Genomic DNA, 25,487 nt, shown 5'->3' on the forward strand with positions numbered 1-25,487 from the left:
CTGTTCTAGTACAAAATTGTAAAAAACAAAACAAAAACACCCTCCCCATCCCAACAATATAGCTTCTTGTGAGGAAATCAGGAAAGCTTTAAAAAGAATAAGAAGGAAGAAACAATGCTCTAAAAAAATGGATCTGTTTTTCTTCCTGCCTTTAGATTTACCATGTGCTGCCTGTTGTGTTTGAAGACACTAAACTGCTTATAGTGCTAATCTGGTCTCTGTGTGTGCCCCGCCCCCAATTAAAAATATGTTCGCAACAAAGTTCTCAAAATGGCTTAAATATGAAAATATATGATAAAATGGTTTCCTCAACATGTTTCTCCTTATAATAATTACTATTTTATTTTGCTTTGTGCTTTTATTTTGCTTTGTAGCTCATATATAAATAATTTTTATATTGAGGCTGTTCTTACAACCAGCCTGGGGCAGCCCAGCCTAGATTAGGCTGATTGTGAGAAGTGGCAGGATCCTCATGGATCCCTCTGCTTCTTGACCACCTAACTGACCTAAATAAAATATTTTGATTATTCTAACGGAAATGTAAACAAAGAGACATAAGAAAACAGAAAGAAATAAAAAATAAAAAATTCAAGGAAAGCAAATGCAGTGATTCTCATTGTAGTCTGCATACATGAACCTGAATTCTTTCAACCAACATCTCTCTCCCTTCCTTCCCCTACTCTGAAAAATATATAGCTGCAAAACTGAAAAATAACAAAATTAATGTTCCTGCTATCTATAAACAACAGTCTGCATTAAATGTCTCTACAAAGAAAAACCAAATCTCGGATGAGGTACCAAACCCTGCAATATATTATGTTGGATAAATGGTTCCCATATCTGAAAGAAAAAGACTTCAGATTTATTCTTAGTATATGCAGTAATTTTAGCCATTGATGCATATTCCCATAACTTAAGTTGCCAATCATCTAAAGTAAGAATCAGATTTGTTTTCCAACAGGAAGCATAGAGGATTCTTGCCGTTATTATCATATATAAAGAAATATCAGTGTGTTTTGCAGGAATACACGACTTAGTAAAATTTAACATAAAAATTTCCAGGGGGAAAGGAAAATCTATATGCAAAATTTGCTGCATCTTAGAATGTATTATTTTCCAAACATTTTGGGCTTTTTACATGTCCACCACATATGATAAAATGTACCATTCTTCTCCATACATTCCCAACAGTCTCCAGGGTGTTTACTGTCCATCTTTGAAATCACTGCTGGAGTAATATTCCAGCGCAGGTACATTTTATACCGATTTCCCCTTAGAGTACTATTCACTGTAAATTTTATATTCACCTTCCATTGAAATTCCCACTGTTGCATCTATATTGTTCTATTAAGATTCTGCATCCATTTTATCATACAGTCTTTCACTTGTTCTGATTCGGAATTGTACTTCAATAGTAGTTTATATATAAGACCTAGAATGTGCTCTGAATTCTTCGTTATTAAAATTTCAAATTATGTCAAATCGCAATTCCCACCTTGCTTCTGTACTTCTTCCTGGATTATGCTGTTGATCAGTGAATATAAGAACCCACCTAAATAACCCGGCTGTTAGCTAATGTTAAGGGTGCAACAACAGACACCAAAAGTCTATTTTTATACAGTTGCTTCAAAAAAAAAGGCTTTGCAAATCAGCTCACAAGAACCTCACTTTAAAAGCTCCCTTGCCCTTGGAATGCTTGCTTGTCTTTAAATCCTAAGAATAAGGGGTAACTCCAAATATAAAGAGCCCCTGGTGGCGCAGTGGTAAAACTGCCACCCTGTAACCAGAAGGTTACAAGTTCGATCCTGACCAGGGGCTCAAGGTTGACTCAGCCTTCCATCCTTCCGAGGTCGGTAAAATGAGTACCCAGAATGTTGGGGGCAATATGCTAAATCATTGTAAACCGCTTAGAGAGCTTTGGCTATAGAGCGGTATATAAATGTAAGTGCTATTGCTATTGCTATATATGGCATTCTGCAGTCCCTTTTAAAATCAAACTGGTGGCTTTTCCTTCTGTAGTGTACAGACATACACTAAAGTTGCATATGCTTTTTGCTTAAATGTAGTTCATAGAAGGGATCAAACGGAGCTGCGTGCTGTGTAAGCAAGGTGTAAAAAGTTCTATTTGGATTTGCTTCTGAGTTTACATGCTTAAGACAGGAGTGCATGCTTGTCTGTTACATATTTGTTATAGACACATATGAGAGGAGAGCTGGTCTTATGGTAGCAAGTATGACTTGTCCCTGTAGCTAAGCAGGGTCCAGCCTGGTTGCATATGGATGGGAGACTAGAAGTGTTACCACCATAAGATATTCTCCTCAGGGGATGGAGCTGCTCTGGGAAGAGTATCAGAAAGTTCCAAGTTCCCTCCCTGGAAGCATCTCCAAGATAGGGCTGAGAGAGATTCCTGCCTGCAGCTTTGGAGAAGCTGCTGCCAGTCTTTGAAGACAATACTGAGCTAGATAGACCAATGGCCCGACTTGGTATATAGCAGCTTCCTATCTTCCTATGTTCCATATACATATATTTTATTATGACACACATCCTGTTCTTCCTCCAAAGAGTTCAGGGTAGTATACATGTTCTTCCTCCCTACTTTTATCCTCACAACAATCCTGTGAGGCAGGTTTGGAGGAGATTATCTCACCTAAAGTCCAACAGTGGGTTTCATGACTGAATGGGGAACACAAGTTGCCCAATCCTAATCTTAACACTCTAATCATTACACCGAACTGGTTCTCAACTGTGTGTGTACTGATCACAGGAGAAATCTGATGCAAGAGAAAAAGGAGATTCATTTTTAGTGGTGAAGCAAACTGGTGGTGAGGAGAGTGCTGAATACCTTTAGAGAGTATGGAATGGTTTAATTATCAAAATGTGGGGAGGCTGTGGGCCTTAGGCAGGCCCTGTGGGCCTAATCTTTGGATCTGTTAAACACCGAGCAACACCTCTGCAAGGGAGAGAGGAAGAGGGGAGAGTGGCAGGATTGTCCACACAAAATCTAGTATCAGCAGGTATGTTCAGAATTTCTTCTAAAAATACAGAAACAAAATTCAACATTCCCCTGAGTGTATTTTAGTGCAAAAAGTAGAGCATTCAGCAAATTTAAATAGAAGGGCAAGGGAGCGGGGGCGGAGAAAGGGAATGAGAGAAAGATGGGGGAGGAGGAGGAGGAAGATGGAAGGTGGTGCGAGGTGTGCGCGAGATGACAAAAGGTGTCGCAAGACTATGTGTGGCTCCTCAAAGGTGCATCAGAAACCAATCCAGCCCACCATCAGATTTGAGTTTGATACCCCTGGCAATGTGCATTTGCAAGAGAAAGAAAACCCAAGCCTCAATATTTTTATATATGAACATAAGAACATAAGAACAGCCCTGGTGGATCAGGCCCAAGGCCCATCTAGTCCAGCATTGTGTTTCACACAGTGGCCCATCGGATGCCACTGGAAGCCACAGGTAGGAGTTGAGGGCATGCTCTCTCTCCTGCTGTTACTCTCCTGCAACTGGTACTCAGAGGCATCCTGCCTTAGAGGCTGGAGATAACCTATAGCCCTCCGACTAGTAGCCGTTGATAGACCTCTCCTCCATGAAGTTATCCAAACCTTCTTAAAGCCATCCAGGTTGTTGGCTGTCACTACAAGAGAATTACACAAGTGGATTATGCATTGTGTGAAAAAGTACTTCTGTTTGTTGGTCCTAGATTTCCCAGCAATCAATTTCATGGGATGACCCCGGCTCTAGTGTTATGGGAGAGGGAAAAGAATTTCTCTCTATCCACTTCCTCTACACCATGCATGATTTTATAGACCTCTATCATGTCTCCCCACAGTTGTCTTTTTTCTAAACTAAATAATCCGAAATGTTGTAGCCTTGCCTCATAAGGAAGGTGCTCTAGGCCCCTGATCATCTTGGTTGCCCTCTTCTGTACCTTCTCCAGTTCAACAATGTCCTTTTTAAGATGTGGTGACCAGAACTGTACTCAGTACTCCAAGTGTGGTCGCACCATAGTTCTGTATAAGGGCATTATAATATTAGCCGTTTTATTTTCAATCCCCTTCCTAATGATCCCTAGCATGGAATTGGCCATAGCCACTAGACTATATGGGGAAAAAATCTTTTATGGGGAACAGATCCTGTTGTACCCCCTCTAATCCTGTTATACCCCCCCCCCTTTTGGTAGTATTCTTATGGGGCTATAAATGAAATACTAGCGTGTGTGTGCTCCAAAGAGGAGAAGATCTAGGCCAATTTCCCCTGTAAAACAATTATTTTTGATGGGGTTGCACTCCCCTTGAAAGAGAAAGTGCACACACACAGCTTGGGGGTATTGCTGGACCCGGCTCTGCTTTTGAAAGCTCAGGTGGAGGCAGTGGCTAGGGGTGCCTCTGCACAGCTCCGGCCAGTGTGCCAGCTGCGCCCAATTCTCGAGAAGGCAGATCTGGCCACAGTTAACCACACCTTAGTCATGTCATGGCTGGATTACTGTAATGCACTCTATGTGGGGCTGCCCTTGAAGAATATTCTGAAAATGCAACTAGTGCAAAATGTGGCAGCTAGGATTTTATCTGTATTTTTGTTGCTACTGCTCAGTATTTTATGGCCGTTGTGTGTGTTTTTAAAACTGTTAATTAGATTTGTATTTTTATATTCCAATTTAATATTTTATTGTGTAATAGTTTTATATTGTGTTAAATGTTTTGTAAACCGCCTTGAGATTGTTTTAATGAAAGGCGGTAAAAAAATCTAACAATCTAAATAATTAATCAATCAATTTCCTGCTGGATCTGCCCCTGACTAGTCTGGTGGCTATAGGCCACCTTCAGTCTCACAGGCAAGATGCCGCTGAATACCAGTTTCAAGGGAGCATCAGCAAGAAAGAGGGCATGCCCTTACTTACCTCTTGCCTGTGAGCTTCTCAAAGGCATCTGGTGGGTCACTGTGTGAAACAGGATGCTGGACTAGACAGGCCTTGGGCCGGATCCAGCAGGGTTGTTCTTATGTTCTTAATCAGGAGCCCCTGGTGGCGCAGTGGTAAAACTGCCGCCCTGTAACCAGAAGGTTACAAGTTCGATCCTGACCAGGGGCTCAAGGTTGACTCAGCCTTCCATCCTTCCGAGGTTGGTAAAATGAGTACCCAGAATGTTGGGGGCAATATGCTAAATCATTGTAAACCGCTTAGAGAGCTCCGGCTATAGAGCGGTATATAAATGTAAGTGCTATTGCTATTGCTATTAATCGCATTCAAAGTAGAGTTGGACTTGAAATGATCATCTAAGGGTTGGCATCCCCTTCCAAGTTAGTAGGAAATGGCAAATGAGTATATATTCTTTGGCCTTTAGGGTCCAGGCAGTGAAGCAATATAGCTTTCTGCTTAGTAGGAATGTGCGAACTGGCTCGAGGGCGAGCCGGTTTGCAATCAAGCTGATCTGGTTCAAGGACTCGACGTCAAGTTGGACCAGTCGAGCCGAACCCCCCGGACCTGTCGGGCCCAGTTCATGGGGTGCTGCCATGGCCACGGGGGGGGGGGCGGGATCCTCCATTGGTCCCCCCTCCCCCTGCCAGCTTTCCCCTGGTGTTCAAAGGGCCGATTCAGTCCTTTCTCTGCACATGGTGGTCATTTTGGAGTCCGCCACACACTGGCCATTTGCATGGCTGGTTGATGGCGGGCGGGGGAGAGGTGGTGGTGGGAGCTGAGCCATGCTTCAGGGGGGCATCCAGTGAACAACAGAGTCCAGAATTGATAAGGAAAAAGAACCTTCAGGGGTTTTGCAGGTCAGGAAGCTGGAGAAACCATCAGCTGCAGCAATAGTAGAACATAGCAGTTCGGGAATGTCGGCCCAGTAACGTAATGAAATGAAGTTGCAGAAACATTCACAAGCTTTGCAGGCTCACACAGGCAGCAGGTTCAAAATCTCATCACCAAACATTTCATAGTTGCTTTGTAAATTTAAAGGAATCTTATGGTTGTTGAAGTAAACTTTATTCAGAAACAACTCCATTTTTAATCCTTCTCTTTTCTGGCCCTTTCCTTTCTGACCCCCCCCCCACCACACACACACACACACACACACACACATACACCCTCCACAGGATCCCCACAGGGGCAAACTTCTAATTAAGAGAACATCAAAGCTTGCCAGATAGAATACAAAAATATCTCTGTAGCTTATAACATTTGATCTGCTGGGGAATAGGAGAGATCCAGGACCATGGATTCAGTTACAAATTTTGTCAAGAAAGCAATTTTAGAATATATTTGGGTGTGATTTGATCAGGCCTATTGCTATAAAGAGGCTTCTATCTTGCTCAGAGAGCCTGATCTCCCTCTAGGTCTCATCTTTGACTAATAGTAATAGAAAGGTTGGTCAGTATCTTCCTCAGACTTTAAGACAAAATAGCGTCAGGAGAATTGAAGCAATAATGTCGAACATGGATTCCCAGTTGAATTACCTGCTTTCTCTATGTAGGCTTAAAAAAGTTGCTGTCAGTAGGGATGTGCATGAACCTGTTTGGAGGCCCTTTTACAGGCCTCTGCACAGGTTCGAGAACCGGGCGGCTCAAAGTTCAAAGGCGGGGGTGGGGTCGCACTTTAAGGGCGGGGGAGGGTGCACTTACCCCTCCCTCCGCTTTCCCCCACCGGCGCCTGGTATTTCCCAAATCCTATGGGGCGGCTGCATACTTCCCTGCTGCCCCGTTTGCCGTTTGGCTGGAAATGGCCCGAAGTAGCTGGCACGCGTGTACACAGGTGGGCACTCATGGTGTGCACGCACTTGTGCCCACCGGGTGCATGCACGCCAGCTACTTCTGGCCACTTCCGGTCGAAGAGCAAATGGGGTGGCAGGGAAGTACGCTCCCGCCTCGTAGGACATGGGAAATACCAGGCGCTGGGGGGGAGTGGAGGGAGAGGTAAGTGCACCCTCCCCCGCCCTTAAAGTGCGACCCCAACCCCCGCCATCAAGCCACCCGGCATGGTTCCATGCACATCCCTAGCTGTGTCAGCCCACAGGATTAATAAGCAAATGGTTATTTTCAACATCTCAACTGAGGATAAGCCTGAAGGCAGATATTCTCATACTACCATACGGATCTTTTCTGTCCACAGTGACAGATGGGAAGATTCAGGGAAGTTGCAACATACCAGAATTATATTTGTACTGAGTGTAGATCTATCACTATATGCTTCTGGTGGTCCCCATGGTTAAAGTATTAGAGTGCAATGGGTAAACTGAATGCCCTTCCATCAAAGAATGATTCAGGGACACTGTATATGGATGTATATGGGTCTGATGTAGTTACTAGCAAACATTTCAAGCAGAGTAACATGCATGCTTCTCAACTGCCTGTGCTGCCGCAGGTGGCTAGAACAACACCCACAGTGTTCCGCAAGACTGATCTTCCACTAATACACAAAACTGCACAATCCTACTTCCATGACAGCAGGGTCATTATTTTGATGACTGTAGCGTGGCAGAAGTGAAATCACACAATTTTATGTATTCGCACAAGAGCGCTCTTGCACACAACATCATGGGTGTTGTTTAGATGCCCACAACAGCGTGGGCAGTTGAGAAGCATCTGTATTACCCCATACAGTATGCTCTATACAATATATAATGGCCGACACACATTTGGTATGTCAGCCTTTTTATACTGAGATCACTTAGCAAATGTATGATGAAATCATAAGGATATGGTTAGGAGAACCTTTACAACAACATCAACAAATATTTATATACCGCTTTTCAACAAAAGTTTCCAAAGTGGTTTACAAAGAGAAATAATAAATAAATAAGATGGCTCCCTGTTCCCAAAGGGCTCACAATCCCACCTTAAGAATAAGCATCCAACCTTAGGATCAGGGAGGAGATCTGGTCTTGTGGTAGTAAGCATGACATGTCCCCTTTGCTAAGCAGGGTCCACCCTGCTTTGAATGGAGACTGCATGTGTGAGCACTGTAAGATATTCCCTTAGGGGATGGGGCTGCTCTGGGAAGATTTCCTGCATGATTGCATAACAGAAGGTTCCAAGTTCCCTCTCTGGCACCTCCAAGATAGGGCTGAGAGAGACTCCTGGCTGCAAGCTTGGAGAAGCCGCTGCCAGTCAATCATAGCATCAATGGTAAAGGTTCTTGCAGGTGGACATCTCTGTCCCTACAGCAACCTCCTGCACCCCTCAAATCTCTGTTGAGTTCCTACTATTTCACTTTTTGTTTTGTTTTTGTTTTTGAAAGACTAAAAACCAGCTAGAAGGCTGGTGGCAGTATTGAACAGGGATTCTCAACCTTGGGTCCCCAGATGTTATTGGACTTCAACTCCCATAATCCCCAACCAAAAGCCATTGAGAATCCCTGGTACAGAAAACCCTTAAGAAGGCCACAAATAGGAGGTGGCCCACCTGGGGCCCTTTGCTTTCTTAGGCTTAGAACAATGGCTGCCCAGGGCTGAGGCACAGCTGTGGCTTCGGGGAATCAAGTATGTCAATACAGACAGGATCCTGTGTAAAAGAGGACTATAAACCTCCTCAGACAAGCAAGCTTGTGACGAGCCCTAACAGTTTTCACGTTTGTGTAAAAGCTTGAATAAGTTCTTGCAGAAATGAAAGATCATAATTAGATTTCATTTTATTCAGACAAAGCTGTAGCATAAGTATAAAATGACCCTTCTGAGGATGCAAGAAAGCATTTGGATGGGGCAGGGGAAATCTGACACGTCGCTGCACATCCCTGTACAACAATTACCCTGAAGGTAATGTAGTATGTTGGGGCCTCTTTTTGCCTGTAAATTGCAACTTGTTCAAAGGCTACCATCCTAGGCCACAGCTGTGCCTGATCTTGGGCAGCCAAGATGGTGGAGGCATAGCTGACAGCAGTACATTTGAAAGGGACTGAAGTGTCTGAGTGGAAAGCTAAGACAGATGAACATGAACTTAGTTGGACATGAGCCAACAATGGAATCGAACTGCGAAAAATGCGGATGCAATCTTAGGCTGCATCAATGGAGGCATCGTGTCCAGATCATGAGACACAATTGTTTCTATCTCTTCTGTGCTGGTCAGACCTCAGTTGGAATACTTGGCTCAATACTAGGCCCCTACATTTTAAGAAGAATGTTGATAAACTGAAACAGGTTCATCAACAAATATGTATATACCACTTTTCAACAAAAGTTTCCAAAGCCGTTTACACAAAGAAATAATAAATAAATAAGATGGCTCCCTACCCCCAAAGAGCTCACAGTCTTAAAAGAAACATTAGCTAGCGGCCAGCAACAGCCACTGGAGGGATGCTATACTGGGGATGGATAGGGCCAGTTGCTCTCCCCCTGCTCAATAAAGAGAATCACCACGTTAAAAAGGTGCCTCCTTGCCCAGTTAGCAGGAGGAAGGCACCAAAGATGGTGAGGGGTCTGGAAACCAAGTCCTAGTATTATTATTATTTTATTATTTAAAATATTTCTATACCGCCCAAAACGTGCGTCTCTGGGCGGCTTACAATTAAAATCATTTAAAACATCAAATCAGGTAACCATTAAAATCATTTAAAACATTAGGAATAGTTGACAGAGCTGCATATATTTAGGCTTGGAGAAGAGACACCATTCTGACCTAATCAGGGCTAGGATAGCAGTCCGCAAATATCTGAAGGGCTGGCCCATAGATGAAAGTGCAGATTTGTTCTCTGTCGCTTCTGGTGCCCTCAGGAATCAGGAGCAGGTTTAGGTCAGGCATTAGGAAGAGTTTCCTGACTTTAAGAGCGATTGGGCAATGGAACAGTCTCTGCCTTGGGAACCGCTGCTCTAGTGGATCAACTGCCAGGCAACAGGCTAGAACAGGGATTCTCAGCGTTGGGTCCCCAGATGGTATTGGACTTCAACTCCCATAATCCCCAACCACAGTGGTCTTGGGTCAGGGATTATGGGAGTTGAAGTCCAATAACCTCTGGAGACCCAATGTTGAGAATCCCTGGGCAAGAACATAGGAAGCTGCCCTATATCAGCCAGACTATTAGCTCATAGAGATCAGCAATGTGTACCCTGATTGGCAGCAGCAATCAGGGTTTCAGGCAGGAGTCTTTCCCAGCCCTACCTGGAGATGCAGGGTTTGAACCTGGGGTCTTCTGCCTGGAAAGCAGAGACTCCACCACTGAGCTACTGAGGCTTGGGTGGGGGCTAATAGGTTAAAAGGTCTGGGAAGGAGGAGTTGGATATGACAGCAGCAGGATCAGACCACCGTGGGGCAGACCATGGGGTTTCCCCACATTTGCTGCTATATAGAGGATTGCAAAAAGCATCCGCTGCCTCTGTGTAATATGGGTAGTGTATCTGATTTGTTTGTGGTGCACAAACATACCAACAGCCACTGATCTGCAATGTGTGCAAACGTAAAAGAAAGGGAGAAGGGAAATGGAATTTGAGAAATGGGATTTACAAGTCTTACACATTAAGCAAGACAAAATGAAAGAAATCAAACCAGGAGGGTGTGAAGAAGGCATTTCTCAAATTGAGAAAGGGAGCAAGGAAGCAATGAGCAAGCTTTTGCTATTCCTCTGTGAACAAAGGCAAGACGATGATACTGATAAAAGCTCCAAGAAAATTAAAGACCAGGAACGATTGGCCTGAGCCAAGCAATAGCACGCACAGGGGGATTCTGGGTTATGGCTGGAACCGTGGCTTTAATTAAGCCCAGTTGTAGTTGCAGTGGGGGCTGTTAAAAAGCCACAGAAAAGCTGCAAACCCTTTCTTTTCTTTTTTTTTAAAAAAGCAATTTATGAAAAGTTTCAAGATGTTTCTTTCAATTTTTGTCTCAAGACAAGATTTTAACAATCCCTGCAACTGCCATCACAGCACATATTGTAGCAGCTCTAGCTGAAGGCACACAATGATCTGACAGCCAATGGCCCTATTCACGTGTTACACTGAATGCCTGTATGGTCTCTGAAGAGTGTACACCTGACTGTTCATCTGTATGTGCAGAAAATTATTCATGGAACACACACACACCCTCCCCACCCCACAACAGATTGATCCAGCACCCGGGGCAATAGCCCCACTTTTGATAATTAAACCCAATCACAACTCTCCCCCCCCCAATATTATAATACAGCACCTCTGAAGATTTAAACAGCAGTGAGCTAGCTGAGGCAGGGAGCTCTCTCTCATGCTCTGCGCAGGTACCTCCACTGCTGCACTTCCTTTCTGGAAGAGGTCATGGAGATTGGAGGTGGCTGATGAGATTCAGCGTAGGGATGTGCAAGTCGGCTTGTATCGAGCCGGGCTCGACCTCGAGATGGCCCGGTTCGAATCAGATGAACCCGCCAAAAGGAGATGCTGGTGTGAGTTTGAAGGAAGGGTTAGTTCTATGAACCATAGGGTTAGTTCTATGAATTCATAGTTCTATGAACCGGCTCGCAGGCCAGCTCAGGGAGTATATTTGTAAAGGAGAATCCGGCTAGGATTCCCCATTATAAGTAAAGGGGATGTCCCTAGCCTAAGAAGGAGGAGTGTCGAAAGGGGAATCCGTTACCGTTAATTTCTCGACTGTGAGGATGGCGGGGACTCCTGCAATCACCACCACCCCAGCTGGTGGTGGGGAGAGCTGGAGCCCCAGCGGCTGCCTCCGATGTTGCCACAGCTACCACCACGGCCACTGCTGCCATCCCTGCCAGCAGGAAACTAAAGGTAAAGGATTTCCATTTTGCCGCCACCTGCCGTAGGCTAGAGAATCCCCTTGACTTGTAAAGGGGAATGCTAGCCGGATTCCCCTTTACAAGTCTACTGGCCCGCAAGCTGGCTCAGACCGGATTGAGCCTGAGCCCAGACTAGGTCAGCTTGCACCCCTAATTCAGGCTTCTGAGCAATTAACTGGGGTCGTGTGCCCCATGGGCCACCTCTTAATGATGTCCCTGTACAGAAAAACAAAATACCAATCTGGGAGACATTTTTTTCAGCCAACTTGAATCTTTGGAGAAAAGTGCGGTACACATATGCTTTACCACAGCCCCTCTCCTAAAAATGTATCACCAAATGAACCTAAGGAGCTGCTGCCTTCTGAGTCAGTCCCTTGGTCCATCTCGTTCAGTACTGTATGGTCTGCATTGACTGGCAGGGACTCTCCAGGTCTTCCCCAATCCTGCTTGGAGATGCCAAGGATTAAGCCTGGGACCTTCTGAATGCAAAATGGTCACAAAGCTATGGATGCTTCTGGTGAATCCCAAGTTCTCTTGCAAAAGTTTTAGAGGATGGTGATTCTCTGAGTACACACTGCAACTGCTGCCTGGGAAGCAAGCTATCTTGGCACCATCTTGAGAAAGAATCCTTTTGATGGCCCCTTTTATCAGAGCAATCAGAGCATCTCTAACCACATTTGCACTACACTCCTGAAGCAATTGTTGCTGCTATGAGATACAGGCTTTATTATTCAGCCTAATTACATCCAAGGCCAGATATTTCTAAGGCACGGGCTAGTGTCCTCAAAACAGTGATGTCCCTGAGCAAAATGGATGTTGGCTGTCCCTGTAACAGAGAATCAACTAGCAGAACATGCATACTATTTCCATTGCATTCAATCTCCAGCTTTATCGTCAAGCAGTCTCACGCAAGCCTACACAACTATTTATACAGCTATGGTTATTAGCCATCCGGAGAAAATCTTTGGCCCATCAAAAGCAAAGGACAGCTGATCTAATGAGAGCCAGAATTTCAGTTGTTTGGAGACATAAATGGAAGAGGTTAGAATGGTTTGGGCTTATGGACCACAACCAGTGTGTTGAAGCCGATGCCCTTAAAACCAATCCCAATTTTCTTCCAAGGCAGTGCTTCTTGACATCTATCCCTGCTTTTGTACATTTTGCTCTTTTCCAATCTGCACAAACTACAGAAGTCTCACAATAAAAATAAGCATAGACAATATTTTCCTTAATGCAATTGTTCCAAACACCTAGTTCTCAATTTTATTTGGCGTATTTGTGCTGCTTTTGTCAAAGCCTTTTCTTCATCTATGTACACCAGTACAATAATATTTTAATTTTTTTTTATTTTTTAATGGCTTTTCAGTACTCTGACATCTACATGCCTTCAGTTCATTCCTGTGTCAAATTTGGTCAAAAGACACTGTGCCTTTTTGCTTCACCTACGAATTGCCATTATTACAAGGACAAAAAACATTCATGATTTTTCACAGTGGAAAATAACACTTAGAAATCTTGAAGAAGTTGAATTCCCATGCGGCTGTATTGCTATTCATCTGTCCCCCACATCAATACAACAGTCTATATTCAAGTCCTTACCTGCTGGGTAGCGTTCTATAACTGGCCAGTTGTCCACCTGTAATGTGGCGTTACCGCCACTTCTTGTAAAACGTACTACATGGTATTTCCCATCATTAATGATTGCGTTGACCTCTTCAATTGCGATATCATCTGTTCCAACATTAAATTTAACTCCAATTTTTCCTTGGTGCTGGAAAGAAAAGTAAGAAACAAGAGAATTAATTAGGAACTCTTTTTAAATATAAATAGGTGACACACTGTTCCATACAGCTTCTTAAAGATTTATTTCCCCCTCAGATTTAGCTTCTGAAGCAGAAACAACAACCATGTTGGCCAACTCCGAATAACCTATGACCCACCAACCCAAATCCAAGCAACCAGCCATCTGTTCTGGGCTGCCATGTGCCTGTCAATCTTCCACCTTCTTTGGAAGTTTATCAAAACCCTATTCACATGTTATGTTTGATGCATGGACAACCTATGTCTAATAATGCATATTCAAATCTGTATCCATGTATAGTTATGTTGAACACTTGTACAACAATACACTTCCAATCTGTATCCTGCATTTCAGGGGGCCTGTAACCAGGTTCACTTTTAAAATTAATGCATGCACACATGTACGGACACCTGCATGCATGCAGAACATAATGAGGCTGTTCTCATGAGCAGCCAAGCCTAGCCTTAAGCAGCCAAACCTAAGCTTGGCTGCCCGTGAGAACTGCTAGTATCCATCTGGATCCTGGAGGCACTGCGGAACCAAACTCAGCACCGACGCCCAGCTCTTGGCCGAGGTTAAGAGCGCAAATGCACTCTTAACCTGGCTCCCAGGATGGTGTGTCAGTGTGAGCTACCTAGGGCGCCAGTCCCCGGGGGAATCCCCCGGTGTACTTCACTTGGCACGCGGTGCACTGTGGGAAACTTAGAGGCCGGGATAAAGAGTCCCGGCCTCTGTTTACCCGCACGGCTCCCGGCAGCTTTGGTCATGTGAGTGCATGCCTTGCACCCCGCAGGAGCTGCACACCGTTGCCTGAGGGAAGGTAGGTGGAACGCTGCCTCCTCCCACAACACCCGCCCACGAGCACAGTCGTGTGAAGAGCCCCCATGTCTGAATAGCGCTCAAGTCTTGGTGGGATTCATACATGAAGGTGATATGTAATTGGGATTTCCCCCTTTGAACTGTGGTTTAAGAAAAAGAACCTGGAAAGGCTTAAAGCTGGTCTCTAACTCCATAATCAGAACATCAGAAAGGAATGTTGAAAGTAGCATTCTGGGGGCTCTTTAATGTTTCCATGACATGTAAAAGAGCAACTGACTTTCCAGTCTCAAGCTTTCTTTTTTTATCTGTACAGAGAGGAATTTCAAAGGGACCCCCACCTATTTCTACGGTATGCATGGCTCACCCCTGTTTCCACATACAGCTTTGCTGCCACAGAGGATACATCCAGGCCACAGAAGATAAATGTGGCCCCTGAATTTTAATACAAAAACACTTTCAAGTATCTTCCTACATGGTGGCTGCAAGGGAAGAAAATGTAGTACTCCATACATACAAAAGGCAAATTTAAGCAACTGAGTGTCCTTGAAACCTATAACCCCCTGACAGAGATAAATGCAAATCAGTTATTCTGATTTGGAACTGATCTTCCAAATCAGTTATTGCCATCAAATTGAATATGCTTCCCGCCCTGCCGCCCCCAAACTAACAAACCCACTGCATTTCACACTAGACCATCATGATCCAGAGGTTCTTGACTCAACGTTGTTATGCACAACCATGCACATGGACAAGGAATACATGTGTTCCATCCATGCAACATTTGCTGATTGTTCTGGCTCATTCATAAGTCTGCTATCCTACGCAACACATACTCTACTCACTAGAGAGAGAAACTCTGCTGTTGTTTACATGAACGCTGACCCCAGAATAAAGAGGGCAGGTCAAGAATTCCCTGACTTTGCCAGTGATTTTTCACATTCTTTCAACTAATTTCAAACTCCAATGCCCCCGCTCTCTGACAACGCAGGGAAATTAAGGGCATAGGTGAGATCACACAAACTCTTAATCCTGGGATAAATAGCCACATAAGCTGACAATGAGTTTTATAAAGCAGGAAAATATGAAAAGGCAAGAGACATCCTAATATATTTCTTAGGGAATTGGGGCTCAGAAGGTCAGTATGCTGAACTGGCAGCTCCAGAAATTGAAGTTACTGTTAAATTAATCTTACCAGTTCAATGGTTCTTCTTACAACACCAAAAGTTTCAGACTGATCTTAAAGTTTTGGAAGGATAATGTAATTGGGACAGGTCGGTTGGTCAATATCTGGCAGTGGACAGGTGGTCAATATCGGGCACCAGAAAAAAAAATGTGGGGGGAGCACAGAATGGGCAAAGTGCATTTACAGGTGGGTGATCTGTGTCCCAAATATTATGTTTCTGCAAACGAAATTGGGGGTGGGTGATGGGGGGGCAAGCTACTCTTCTTGGGGGGAGCTACAATTTGGGGGAGCACTTGCCTCTTTACCCCTACCCCTGGAACCACCCTTGATCTCTGGATTTGCCCCAGATATGTTGGACTCTGGATTCATTTCCTGGCATACCTTCCCTGCCTCCAATATCCCCCGAGCAGCCAGAGTCACTTCTGACATTTGCTGGGGGAAAGGCAACTCAACTATGTCCCCTCCACTGTTCCCTCTAAGGTGTGCACATGTGTGCACACTCACAAGTTTTTGGATGTCCCCTCAGTTCATTCTAGATCCCACTCAGGTTGAATCAGGAAGTCCTCATTCTGAACGCACATGCGCACATGCTCTCTTGAAACTGCCGCCCTGAACAAAACTCATTTCCGCACAGAGATGAACACAATTGGAGGGGCCACTGGTCCCCTCCTTCTATGATTCTAGATGCCATGAAGTAGCTGTGTGGCAGGGACAGCCAGAGCCACCACTGAAATCGGAGAGGGAATTTGGCAAGGCCCCTCCTGCGAGGATTGACTATCCAGACAGCCCTCAGACATACTCAGCCCTCAGCCCCCAGAGAGCCAGCGTGGTGTAGTGGTTAGAGTGCCGGACTAGGACCGGGGATACCCGAGTTCAAATCCCCATTCAGCCATAAAAAAACTAGCTGGGTGACTCTGGGCCAGTCACTTCTCTCTCAGCCTAAACTACTTACAGGGTTGTTGTGAAAGAGAAACTCAAGTATGTAGTACACCGCTCTGGGCTCCTTGGAGAAAGAGTGGGATATAAAATGTAATAATAATAATAATAATTATTATTATTATTATTAATATTTGCACAATATTATATTTGTACAATATAAGTGGAAAATCAGACATCACCAAGACCTGGCAATGGCTTAAGAAGGGCAACTTGAAGAAAGAAACAGAGGGTTTAATACTGGCTGCACAAGAACAGGCACTAAGAACAAATGCAATAAGAGCAAAAGTCGAAAAATCCACAACAGCAAGTGCCACCTTTGTAAAGAAGCAGATTAAACTGTGGACCACCTAATCAGCTGTTGTAAAAAGATCGCACAGACTGACTACAAACAAAGGCGTGACAAAGTAGCAGGGATGATACACTGGAACACCTGCAAAACATACAAGCTACCTGTAGCCAAAAATTGGTGGGAACATAAAATTGAAAAAGTTGAAGAAAATGAAGATGTAAAAATATTATGGGACTTCTGACTACAAACAGACAAACATCTGCCACACAATACACCAGATATAACTGTAGTCGAAAAGAAAGAAAAACAAGTTAAAATAATCGACATAGCAATACCAGGGGATAGCAGGATAGAAGAAAAAGAAATAGAGAAAATCACCAAATCTACAAATGGAAATTGAAAGGCTGTGGCAGAAGAAGACCAAAATAATCCCAGTGGTAACTGGCGCCCTGGGTGCAGTTCCAAAAGACCTTGAAGAGCACCTCAACAGCATAGGGGCCACAGAAATCACCATCAGCCAATTACAAAAAGCAGCTTTACTGGGAACAGCCTATATTCTGCGACGATATCTATAACAACAGCAACAACATTGACAATAAAATTCAGCCATACCAGGTCCTTGGGAAGGACTCAATGTCTGGATAAAACAAACCAATCAATAACACCTGTCTGACTGTGTAAACAAGAAATAATAATAATACTGGAGCTAAGCTTACGTATGTGAATACGAAATAACCAAAGATGGTTCCCCAGTTGATCTTTGCATTCACTTCCCTTCCTCTGTTATCTCCCTTGTGTCTATGTTAGACTATGAGCCCGCTGGGACAAGAACTTGCCTATTCATCAGTTGTAAAGTGTCATGTATTAATGGCACTAAATACATATATACATGAAATAATAATGCAGGCTCACCTACCGACATGTAAGAACACTTTTCATTTGCACGTGTAAGAACATTTTCCACTCACGGGGGTGTGTGTGCAATTTTTGCCATCCTCCCTTCCCGCTGCTCCCCACAGTATCTGGGGGGGGGGGGAGGGATGTACTCCAGAAGCCCCTCTGCCTCCAAGTCTTTATGAGGGGGAATTGAGAGCAGCAGAAACAAAGGGGGATTGGCAAACATTACCCCTCCCCTTGCTGAGGAAAATGTTCATATGAGAGTCAATCACAACAATTTCTATATAGGGGCATAACATCTAAATAAGGCCTCTGCATGAAAAATCCAGCCCTATTCACATTATGTTCAATGTACATCCAATCTGTATACAGTGTACACACATACAGATCTGTATGCATGTTTATTCACACATGATGTTGAATGCATCTACAGGGTACACTTCCTATTTGTTAGGCCTCTGCAGCCTAAAACGTCAGGTCCGATCTGCCAGAGAAACTGTTTGGAGAGTTGACTGGGCCCCCGCAAACTGTTGGGTCAGGTTGGAAATCTGACATTCCCCAACCTTTGTGCTGGACCTAAGTTAAAATGACCATTTGAACTTGGGTCTGTCAGGAATATCAATGGAGTTCAGTTGGAGATTCCAACTGTTGAGTCTCCCTGCTGTCATGTCTTGGGTACAATATGCCTGTCGTACCGATACGATTGTACAGCCCTGTCTGCTTTTGAGGGGGCCTGGACCGAGGTTCACTTTTACAATGAATTCACATTCAGTTCACAAAACACATGCGTATGAGAACAAACAACCAGTATGCAAGTACACTATAATGTCTATAAGCTCAATTTACAAGACTATCTCAGCTAAAATATGTAAACTGACAGTGTGATCAAGAATAATGTGTTCAGCTTCTATTCAGATACTGTACCTCGATGTGGACATCCAGAGCAGGAATACTGGGTGGAAGGAGATGCTGGAGATGTGACTCCAGAAAGTATTATCTCTGAACACCATAATTCCTACTGACCACTAGGGACATTGGGAGTAGAGGTAGAGAGTGTAGGATTGCCCACATGTTCTCTCTTATTCTAGTATCTTTGCTCTGAGTCTTGTGATTGGTAGGTTGATATTCTTAAGAAACTCTCTTTTTCTGTGTTCTGCCTTCCACCATGAGGTAGCTAGTACAGGATGAAGGCTTTCTCTCTAAGTTTGTAACTTCTTATAATGAACCTTAACTAGTTTGAGCCCTTAAGCAATTGACTCCAGATCTCCTCTGTAAGCTCTGTTCTCACCCTACTGGGTTTCTCTGCTAAATAAAATGTTGATTCAAATTCTCCCCTACAGAAGAAAGACAAATTTTTGCTCCCATTTGCATGGGAGCAGATTCAGAGAAAGAATATGATCAGGCCCATGGATATTTACAATGCAGAAGAGCTAAAAAATGAAAGGATAAATTTATTTCAGATCTAATTAAAAAAAAAACTGTAGTGGCAATACCGGAAACAACTGATTTATCTACCCATGGCATTGTCCCTTCTTCAAAGCAAGTAACCACTCCAAATGCTATTATCCATTTTAATTATTATTGAAAACACATCCATAACTGGGCATTTATAGCTTAATGAAGTATCTTGCTGTGTTCATTTAAAAATACTGACTAAAGCAATTATTGATTTTTGTTTCCGCAAAAGACAGCCAGAATGCTTCATGTCTGAATAATGACTCTTATAAAACTAAAACGAGAAAGAAGCAAAGTGCGTGTGCAGGGGGAGAATGAGAAAAGAATGATGTTACTGCTAGAACTTCACCAAAGAAGTGTGACCACCACATCCTCATTCTGAAAATGTGCTATAACCTTCAAAACATCCTCAGGTTCAGAAACAGATTAAAAACCTTCATTTTAGAATCCAATAATATTTCCTTATTCCACAACCTCTTGATCATTTTTTCTCCTTCTAAAACCTTCTTGCTGCTAATGAAAGCCTGAGCAGTTGCATGCAACTGCCTCTACACAGAAAGCTTTGCTGTGACTTTAATGTGACTGTTATGGCAATTGGATCGGTTAGTTTAAGACACGACAAGAACAATGCAGTTCCCTAATCATTTAGGGCAGTTCACAAGGAACTAGAGAATCCCTGCTGGTTTAAAATAGCTGCCTGACATAGCGGGCGTGTTCCGATGCAATGCAACAAGTAAGAACAGGCGAGCCACTGGTTGCTACTGGCGGCGTGCTCCTGCTACCATTTTCGTGACATCTGGAGCTGCCAATGCTGGGTGGTGAATGTCAGTTACTAACTTCTGCCCGACATCCTAAACCAACATTTGATGTTGGCTTGATGGAGTTGGGCTAAGGTTGGTAACTGACATTCTCTGCGCGACATTGGCAGCTTCAGGCATCATGAAAATAGCAATGGTAGTGACAGTACAAGCCCAGGGGGCAACTAGTGGCTCTTCTGCACTTAGTTGCTGTCGTTACATCTCAACCCAACCCTGTCGTTACATCTCAACCCAACCCACCCTGCAAAAACAGAACAGAGGACATGTTCTAAGAAGAGGACCTAAGCACGTGACAGACCACAGTGCACAGCTGGGGAGTTACAAATTGTTCAGGTTTCCACTAATTACTGCTCTTAAGACTTTATGGAATAATGTCATGCACACACATAGACACACAAACGCATGCAAACGCATGCAAACACACAGACACACAGACACACACACACAGCCAGTCCAGCTGAAAGGCTTTCTGAATCCTCTACTATCATTACTACAAATATTCATGTACTACTTTTTTCAAGGGGGGAAAAAACTTCTCGAAGTGGTTTAAATAGAAAAAAAAAACAATGATCCTCACTGCACGTTAAGGTCATCTGAGGAGGTCTGTCTCCAGCTACCACTGGTGTGTCTGGTGGCGACTCAGAGGCGGGCCTTCTCTGTAGCCGCTCCTGGGCTGTGGAATGCGCTCCCGGCAGAAATCCGTAATCTGAATTCTTTATTGGCCTTCAGGAGAGCCCTCCTGTTTGGCCTGACCTTCCAGGGTTTTTAAATGGTTGTAAATGGTTTTACTGTTGTAACCTGGTTTTTCAGGGGTTTTTCATTGTTTCAAATGTTTTAATGGTTTTTGTTTCATGGTATTTTCTAATCTCTGTTTTTAACTGTTAATTTAATTGTAATTGTTTTGATTCAATGTAAACTGCCCTGAGCCATTTTGGAAGGGTGGTATAGAAATTGAATAAAACAATAAATAAAAAAACCCACAAAAATAAATAAATATACAAATATGGTTACCTATTCCAAAAAGTGCTCACCATCTAAAAGGAAACATGGCAGGCACCAGCAACAGCCACCGTGGCTGGATAGGGACAGCTCTTCCCTGGCTAAGTATAAGAGATTCACCACTTTAAAAGGTGCCTCTTTCCTCAGCAGGGAATCCTCTGCCCCACTTTCCCCTCTGAAAGCTCATTCAGCCACACTGAGGTCCCTGGGAATGCTTCTATGCAGAGGCAATTCCTTTCAGCTCCCGTAATAAGCAAGAGTCACTTGCTACACAGATGGACCCAGAGCACAGAGAGTTTCCCATGGCTGCTGTAAATATTCAAATTAGAATGGTGATTGAATATGGCCATAAGCAAATCTGACGGGTTCTGCCGAGGTAAAACATCTTTAGACATTAAAAAAAAAAGGTTGGGGAAATGCCTGCAATTCAGTTAGCAGCATTTCTCAAGGGGTCCCCCACCCCAACTGCCACATATCTCTGCCATTTAATTTTAGCTAAAGCAGAATCGGAGTATTCTGCACAGACAACACAAACACACACACACACCTACACCCTTGTATGATTTATGTGAGAAGTTAAAAGTAAGTTAATAAGAATAATGTGATTCCTAAGGGAGGTGTACACATCTTTAACTTGACTTGGCCCTCCACCCTGAAAAGCAGGGTCTACATTCCATCTCTTCCACCTGGATGTGGTAGCTATCAGGGCATTTTCCAGACTACGAGATATGCAATGGTGAAAGTGTTGCAAAGTACAGCAGAATTAGGCAGTGGTTTGGAACCGTAAGTGCAGTGGCTCTGATGCAGTTTTCTATGCAACATGACAGGGTTCTGCCCGCCACTGCAGCGGATTTTCCAGGCAGGAGGTGTCCATATTCCACCCGGATTGCATTCACTGCCCCCCCCTCCTGCATTTCCAGCCAATAGGGTCATGGAGGGGGTGGGGACCGCTCATGCGACAAACACTTTTTAAAAAAAACAACCAACCATTTCTCGGTGCTTTTGTGCAAAGGTGCAACAAGTTTCTCCTTTGCACAAACAGAAGCACCAAATATGGGGGGCGTGAGACCAATGGGATCAAAAGCCAAGGACAAAAGCAGAAATAAAACAGAGTAGAAATACATCAGATGCATTTTTAAAAATAGCTTTACATATCAAATTCCAGAGACAAATGTGACCGAAACCTAGGGCTAAGGGCAGAAATGAAAAAATGAGAGGCGACAATATATTAAGAAAAATATATTGTGCTGCTTCACATATCAAGGGATCCTCGATCTGCTGAATGAGCCAGCCAATCCACAACATGAATGTGTCAAAATAATAATAATAATAATGAACAACAACATTATTTCATGAATGGGTAGAAAGGGGCTGCAGAAATAGGCAAATCCAAGTAAATTGTCCAGACCACACCATGCTGTGATGCATCAAACACAGGGCAAGCCTCAGCACAACGGAAAAACACAGCACTTTCCTGAAACAGTTTTACAAAGTTATCGGGCCAAAACGCATAAATAAAACCCGAATCATGGCATCAGAAATATGGACGGCACCCTGGTGACAGCGCAGCAACCACAATGTCCAAACCAGGAAATGCAGAGGGGCATTTAACAGACACACTGCAAAACTCTCGCAGTATGTAATCTGGGAAACACCCAGGTTAAGTTCTGTGGACCCAGCTACATTGAGGATACTGATGCAACTGAAAGGATCTGAGATTCCCTCAAAATGGAAGCTGTTCTGCCTCACCTGGAGGCACACAGGTCAGAAAATGATGTTAACTTACACATCACATGACAAGGAAGCAGCAGCCACCATATTCACAGATGCTAAGAAAGTTAGAAGTACTGGTTCCATGCCTAATGGGCGGCCATTTGCATGGTCAGCAACACCATGCTGACCATGCAAATGGACAGTGCGCATGCGCAGTAGCCACCTGTGTGTCAATGCCTCACACAGGCTGCTGGGAGCAGCACTGCAGCCTTTTGGGAAGCAGGTGCCATGCCTGAAAAAGTGGCGGGGTGGTAGAGGAGCAGGTAAGGACCTGCTCACCTGCTTTTTAAAGGCACTCATCCCCGCCCGCCCCACCCGTGGCTGCCCAAGCTGTTTGGGGCATATCCCCAATGCCTATCACAGGAAACTTCATAACTGTGGTGTTTATATCGAGGCAAATGTCAAGGGTGAGTACTGCAAATCTGAACTAGTTTGCTAACCTATGCACTACAAAATGGTCTTGCTGGTCTTGAGTGACTTTCTTCTGCTCTCTCTTATACCTATAGAGAAAGGCCTTTTAGGAACCTAGGTCAGCAAACGGTTTCACATTTACAGGTGAACTTTAAAAGTTCCTGTCCTTTAAGTAAAGTTTGAGAATGGCTAGGAAAAGGCTTGATTTCACAAATAGAAAGAAAACTTCCACACAACCAAATTCCAGAACCAAACTACTTGAGAACATGCTATCTTCTCATTATGTCCTACAAGCAAAGTGGCAGATAGTGCAATCCACATGTTTTAATCACCCACTTATTCTGCTATTCATCTTCAACAGAAAAATGTTTTTTAAAAAATGTAATTGCTCTGGTAGGTAGAAATCACCCCCTTTGCTAAATTATTACACATACAAGAACTTTCCTAAAGGCATGTGTCTATAAAATGCTGTTTCTTATTCAAAGTTTTCCCCTCTGAAATCAAATGCTTTGATGTTCTAAAAAATTCTAACCAATTTTTATGATGATCTATAATCACAGTATTCATATACAGTCATGTTTTCCCTGCTTGCTTGTTTTGCGCCAACGTAAAATTCTGTAAATAGAGAATAAGAAGCAAAACACCTTTGGGTGGGTCGGGGGGAGGCAGGTGCATGTGAATGATAGACACCAGACACATGTCAATATTCCTACCAGGCAGAACTACTACTGAGGAAAGTAGCAAAAGGTGGACAGGTCTGAACACCAAAGCACAGGAAAAAAAGGGTCAGAAATCCAAGAAGGCAAACAACCATGAGAAAAATGCATTGTTAGACAGAAGAGATGAAGTCTCTCTCTGTTCAGCAGGTAATTTCTTGGTTCTTTTGAGAACTTTGTAATGACCCATAAGATGAGTTGATATGAGTTGTGGAGTAACCCCTTAACTGAGCAAGTTGACAGCAAAGCCAAGAGAAACATCATATCTTCTTGCTAGCAGTTATCAGCAAAGAGATTTATAAGGGTTTCTGGAGAAACTGCTTGACCAAAACAAAACAAAACAAAACAAAAACACTAAACTACTGAAGAAAAAACATATTTATCAAGAGTGGGACTGAGCCAATTTATCACCAGCGAAAATACTCAGAGTGAAAAGGGAAATTTGGGAGCGGGGCCAAAATGTTCTCAATGTATATTTTTTCTAGTGTGCTTTTTCACATCCTGATGTTCCCCTTCTTTGCTTCTCCTCTTTGGCACAATTTTCTCTTTTCTCTCACAGTATGACAATAACTAGTAACTAGGGACCACAAAAGGCCGGTTAATTGATTCCCCCTTCACACATACACAAAGGCATTGTCGGATGAAGAGCCAGCTTTGCAGTAGCAAGCATGAATTGTCCCCTTTGCTAAGCAGGGTACACCCTGCTTTGCATTTGGATGGGTGACTACATGTCAGCGCAGTCTGCTGTAAGGTATTCCATTTAGGGGGTGGGGACATAGCTCAGTAGTAAGGTGTCTGCTTGCATGCAGAAGGTCCCAGATTCAATCCCTGGCATCTCTAGGTAGGGTTGGGAGAGACTCCTACTTGCCACCTTGGAGAACTGCTGCCAGGCAGTGTAGACAACACTGAGCTAGATGGACCAATGGTCTGTCAGCTTCCTATGTTCCATAAGGCAGCTTCCTATGTCCGTATGTTGCACGGTAGAGAAGTGGGAACACACTAACTGACTGCCCCTGATGTGCCCACTGGCCCTGGCTCCAACTCCCATTCATTGGTGGAAAGGGCTCTAGTCTACATGCCCACAGCTATGCATGCATAGACATTCAGTGCCTTTGAGAACCCTGTGAGATCAGGTGAGTGTCTGCCTCATGAAAACCCATGGAGATGAGACCATTCACATGCAACAGAATGTTCTGAAACGCTGGAGGCAGAAGTGGGATCTGGATATCTCATTTCTTCATTGCGTTATGTAGAGGTGTGTCCGAACCGGTCCGGAGGCCATTCTGAAGGCCTCCAAACTGCCGGACCGGTTTGGACCTGGCCGGTTCGGGTCCGGGTCCGGGTGGGGGGGCCTTCCTTTAAGGGCGGGAGGGCTTGCTTACCCCTCCCGCCTCTTTGCCCCCTCCAGTGCCCGTATTCCAGTGTAATTGGGGCGCTGGAAACCAGCCGCCCCCGCCGCCCCCCCCGCAAGCGGATTAGGGCTAAAAGTTAAGTACTGCCGCCGTCCCGCCCCCCTCCCTCCCCCCCTCCCCCCCGAGTGCTCACCACATTGTTTTCTTAAAAAGAGAGGAGTTCGCGAACAGAGCTCCTCTCTCGGCAAAGTCCTGGCCCAACTGGTGCCTTGGGTGCGCGCGCGCGCGCGCGCGATAGGATGCCGGATGGAACTTCCGGCGATCGGAGGCCCGGTCTACCCGGCCTCTTCCT

The 25,487-nt window shown here is 44.1% G+C and overlaps 1 protein-coding gene across 31 annotated transcripts in view; it reads right to left on the bottom strand.

The window, feature by feature from the left end:
* NRXN1 (neurexin 1) overlaps positions 1 to 25,487 on the bottom strand; it is a 1,475,796-nt gene that overhangs the window by 221,752 nt on the left and 1,228,557 nt on the right. For all 31 annotated transcript variants that reach the window (XM_053244491.1, XM_053244481.1, XM_053244465.1 and 28 more), the window contains one exon: positions 13,283 to 13,454. In XM_053244491.1, coding sequence (XP_053100466.1) covers positions 13,283 to 13,454 — 172 coding nt within the window. The remainder of the gene's footprint in view (positions 1 to 13,282; positions 13,455 to 25,487) is intronic.

The sequence above is a fragment of the Hemicordylus capensis genome, chromosome 1 (assembly GCF_027244095.1).
Source record: "Hemicordylus capensis ecotype Gifberg chromosome 1, rHemCap1.1.pri, whole genome shotgun sequence".
Taxonomy (NCBI): domain Eukaryota; kingdom Metazoa; phylum Chordata; class Lepidosauria; order Squamata; family Cordylidae; genus Hemicordylus; species Hemicordylus capensis.